The 3801-nt window shown below is 45.6% G+C and overlaps 1 protein-coding gene across 1 annotated transcript; it reads left to right on the forward strand.

Moving 5' to 3' along the window:
* The first annotated feature begins 259 nt into the window (after positions 1 to 259).
* Positions 260 to 2117, forward strand: LOC142440080 (large ribosomal subunit protein uL5-like). Its single transcript, XM_075542675.1, has 3 exons — positions 260 to 291; positions 1228 to 1533; positions 1670 to 2117. Exons 1-3 carry the CDS (start codon positions 260 to 262, stop codon positions 2115 to 2117), a joined length of 786 nt encoding a protein of 261 aa, XP_075398790.1.
* Positions 2118 to 3801: the final 1684 nt, after the last annotated feature.

Below are 3801 nucleotides of genomic sequence, written 5' to 3' on the forward strand. Positions count from 1 at the left end.
AAGGGTCACAGGGAGGAGATGAACCAGTCAGGGTGCAGTATAATATCAATGAAACATATAACTTTCCTCTAGTTCTTTAATGCTCCCCCCCCCCACTCACTATCATGATCTCAATTCTGTCTTACAAATCCAGTTAGACTAGAGAATGTACGCTGGTACAGATCAAAGCTGGAAACACAGGGAATCCAGGACACATAAACCCTTCAGGACCAATAATGAGAGTAGAGTTACCAGGAGGGTAAGGGGAAGGTGGGGCAGAATGGGGGAAACCAATCACAACCCCTCTCTGGGGTATGTGCAACAGAAAAATGGGTGAAGGGAGACGTCTGAAAGTGTAAGACATGACCAAATAATAATAATTTATAAATTATCAAGGTTCGTAATGGAGGGGGGATAGGGAGGGAGGGGAAAAGTGAGGAGCTGATACCAAGGGCTCAAGTGGAAAGAAAATGTTTTGAGAATGATGAGGGCAACAAATATGTTTGACACAATGGATGGATGTGTGGATTGTGATAAGAGTTGTATGAGGCCCTAATAAAATGATTTTTTTTAAAGGTATTGTGCTAGGCTGGGTTGTCTAGAGAAACAAAACCAGTGATAATCAAGTGTATTAGAAAGAACTTTATATCAAAAAGGCTTCCCGGCCCAGCCCAACTCAAGTCCATGGGTCTGATGCTAGCTGGAGTCCTCTCCAGACTCACAGAGCTGCAGGTCCATGATGTAGAAAGGTGAAACAGGAAGCAGGGAGACCGCCAGCGGGGGAGCGCAAAGGGTCAGTCACCCACATGGGGTCACCCTTGAGGCAGACACAGGGAGAAGGTGAAAGGCCAGAGAGAAAGATAGAAGTTCTCATTGTCTTCTTCTAAAAACACCACGCCGCCAAGGAGGCATCATCAGACTGAGACCTGCTTAATAGGTTAGACTCAATCTCCACACTTTCACCCAGGTTGAAGTTGACATAAAATCTAGCTTGCCATAAGTATCTAACAGTAAAAGCCTAGGTTGCCTTGAAGAGGCTGTGGGAAAATTTTGGACCTAAAGGAAAAGAAGGCGAGGGCCCAGCAGGAAGCGAGCCTGGCTATTGTCTTCGGGAATACACATGGCATCAGCAACCCAACACTGGTAGAAATGTAGACGCCAAGAGTGCTTCCTTCCCGTGAGGCTTACAAAGACAGTGATGGCTCTGGCTCAGAACTTCCTTCTCTCCTCCTGTTCTCCATCATGAAGCACGATTAAGGTGAAAAAGCAGACCACACGCAGGATCTCTCTCTGGATTCCAAAGGTCTGCGTTAACATCTTCATGGGGGGAAATAGAGATAGATTATCCCAGGCAGCCAGGGTATTGGAGCAGCCCACAGGTCAGACCACTGTGTTCTCCAAGGCTAAATACACCATCAGACACTTTGGCATTAGGATCAATGAAAAGGGGGGAAAATGCTTTTCATTGCAGACTGAAAAATGCTGTTCAGTCTGTGGGGCCAAGACAGAGGAAACCTTGGAAGACAGTCTAAAGTTGAGGGGGCACGGGTTAAGCTCAAGTAGGAAAAATGCTTTGAGAATGATGATGGCAACAATGTACAAATGTGCTTGACACAATGGATGTATGTCTGGATTGTGGTAAGAGTTGTAGAGCCCCCAATAAAATGATTTGATAATTTAAAAAAAAACAGAAAAATAACTTCTCAAAAACTGGAAACTTTGGTTTTGGGACCCAGGAATTTATTGATCTGGGGATTAGATGTCACCCTACCATTTGTATCTATGGCCTTGACTTCTACGTGGTAGTTCCAGGGAGGCCAGCTATGAGCATTAGAGACAAGAAGTGCAGGACAGCCTGCATTGGGGCCAAACACAGAATTAGCAACGAGGAGGCCATACACCAGTTCCAGCAGAAATATGATGGGATCATCCTTCCTGGCAAATATATCCCTGTTTCCGAAAGGCCAATAAAAGTTTACAGCGGAAAAAAGAAAACCATAAGCATGCGATTGAATAATAGAAGAAAGGAGATGCCTTCTATGCTATGTCAAAGGACTTGTCTGAATTATGTTCAAAGGCTTGGTGGAAGGTTGACCTTGGAAGTGATGAACTTGGATATGTGGCTGCGAGATTTCTAAGCAAGATTTTAAAGGGGCCACACAGTTTCTCCTTGCTGCTTGCAGTAAAATGGGAGAGGAAAAAGATGGACTGAAACTACCAAATGAAAATAGAACTTAATTATTTTTTAAAAAATCTGTTGTATGAACTAAAGATATGTCCTAGAATGTTCAAAAAGGATGTGGCTGCACCATCTGTCGCTACAGAAATCAAACCAGTGGTTGATGGGTCTAACCAATTGCCCAACAGCAGAACACCCAACAGCCTCAGCTGAAGGCAGCAGAGAAAGCACAAAAGGAAATATCTTGGAGCACTGGGCTGAAGTCTGGTCCCTCTTTCCCTGAGGAGATATAAACAACGAATGCAACATGCCGGCATGGAGTAGGGAACCAGTGGAGAGGTCTGGGGGGCCGGCCCCAATCCCAACTACTAAGTGGACACCTGCCCCTCCCCCCAGAAGAATTTATTTCAAAGATGGCATTGAATCTGCAGCTCCGGGAAAAGGACATATCTGATCGGAGCCCACGGGAGCAGATGAAGGGGGATGAGGAGAGAGTGGAGCACATCCTGGCCCACCAGACCTAGAGGACGATGTTCCCAATTAGAACAGCCAGTCCACAGAGAGGATCTCATGGCCAGTCCCACTATGAGACACAACGTCCCTCACTGACCCATAGTCCTACAGGGGAAAACACCGGAGACACAGTGTGAGAATTGCATCTGGTCTGATCCTGCCACACCGAGGCAGAACACTAAGGGGGTGCAACAGAACAGCAAGGGAATGGAGCGACAAGATCCCCAGGGAATGCTGAAGGTGGACTTTGGGGCAAGGGCATGGTGTCCCAACAGACTGAACTGGAAAACACTCTTAAAGGCCAACAAACAATCCTTGAACTAACTACAAGCTTTTCCTTCTTGTGTTTTTTTGTCATTGGTTTGTTGTTGTTGTTTTATTGTATATTGTTGCTTGGTTTTGCTCTGTCTTGTTTTTGTACATGTAATTATCTCTGCAGGTCTGTCTAAATAATATAGGCTGGATGAACAAGCTGGAGGAGAAAACAACGGGACTGACAGTTCCGGGGGGACATGGGAGAGGGGGAGGTCAGGGGAAAGGTAGTGGTGTTAACAAACCCAGGGACAAGGGAACAACAAGTGATCCGAATCAGGGGTGAGGAGGATGTGGGAGGCCTGGTTGGGCATGATCAAGGATAATGCAACCAAGAGGAATTGCTGAAACTCTGGTGGGGACTGAACATGATAGTGGAACAGGAGGAAAGTCAAGGGAAATAGAGGAAAGAGCTGGGAGGCAAAGGACATTTATAGAGGTCTAGATAAAGACATGTACATATGCAAATATATTAATGTATGAGGATGGGGAAATAGATCCATGTGTATATATTTATACGTCTAGTATTAAGGTGGCAGAAGGACAGTGGGCCTCCACTCAAGTACTCCCTCAATGCAAGAATACTTTCTTCTATTAAATTGGCATTCTATGATGCTCACCTTCCGACACAACTGCTGAAGACAAAGAGGGTGAATAAGCAAATGCGGTGAAGAGATGATGGTGCCCGGCTAAAAGCTTGAAGGTAAACAAACAGCCATCTAGCTCAGAAGCAATAAAGCCCACATGGAAGAAGCACACCAGCCGGCGCGATCAGGAGGTGTCGAAGGGATCAGGTATGAGGCATCATCAGAACAAAA

Source organism: Tenrec ecaudatus, chromosome 2, assembly GCF_050624435.1.
Source record: "Tenrec ecaudatus isolate mTenEca1 chromosome 2, mTenEca1.hap1, whole genome shotgun sequence".
Lineage (NCBI taxonomy): Eukaryota > Metazoa > Chordata > Mammalia > Afrosoricida > Tenrecidae > Tenrec > Tenrec ecaudatus.

What these genes read in the sequence shown, in the direction of transcription:
- LOC142440080 (XM_075542675.1), top strand. Translation starts at nt 260, where the DNA reads ATGGGGGAAACCAATCACAACCCCTCTCTGGG. An exon ending in AATCACAACCCCTCTCTGGG is followed by an intron (nt 292 to 1,227) that starts GTATGTGCAACA and finishes TCCATCATGAAG; the next exon opens with CACGATTAAGGTGAAAAAGC. An exon ending in TTGAGGGGGCACGGGTTAAG is followed by an intron (nt 1,534 to 1,669) that starts CTCAAGTAGGAA and finishes TAAAAAAAAACA; the next exon opens with GAAAAATAACTTCTCAAAAA.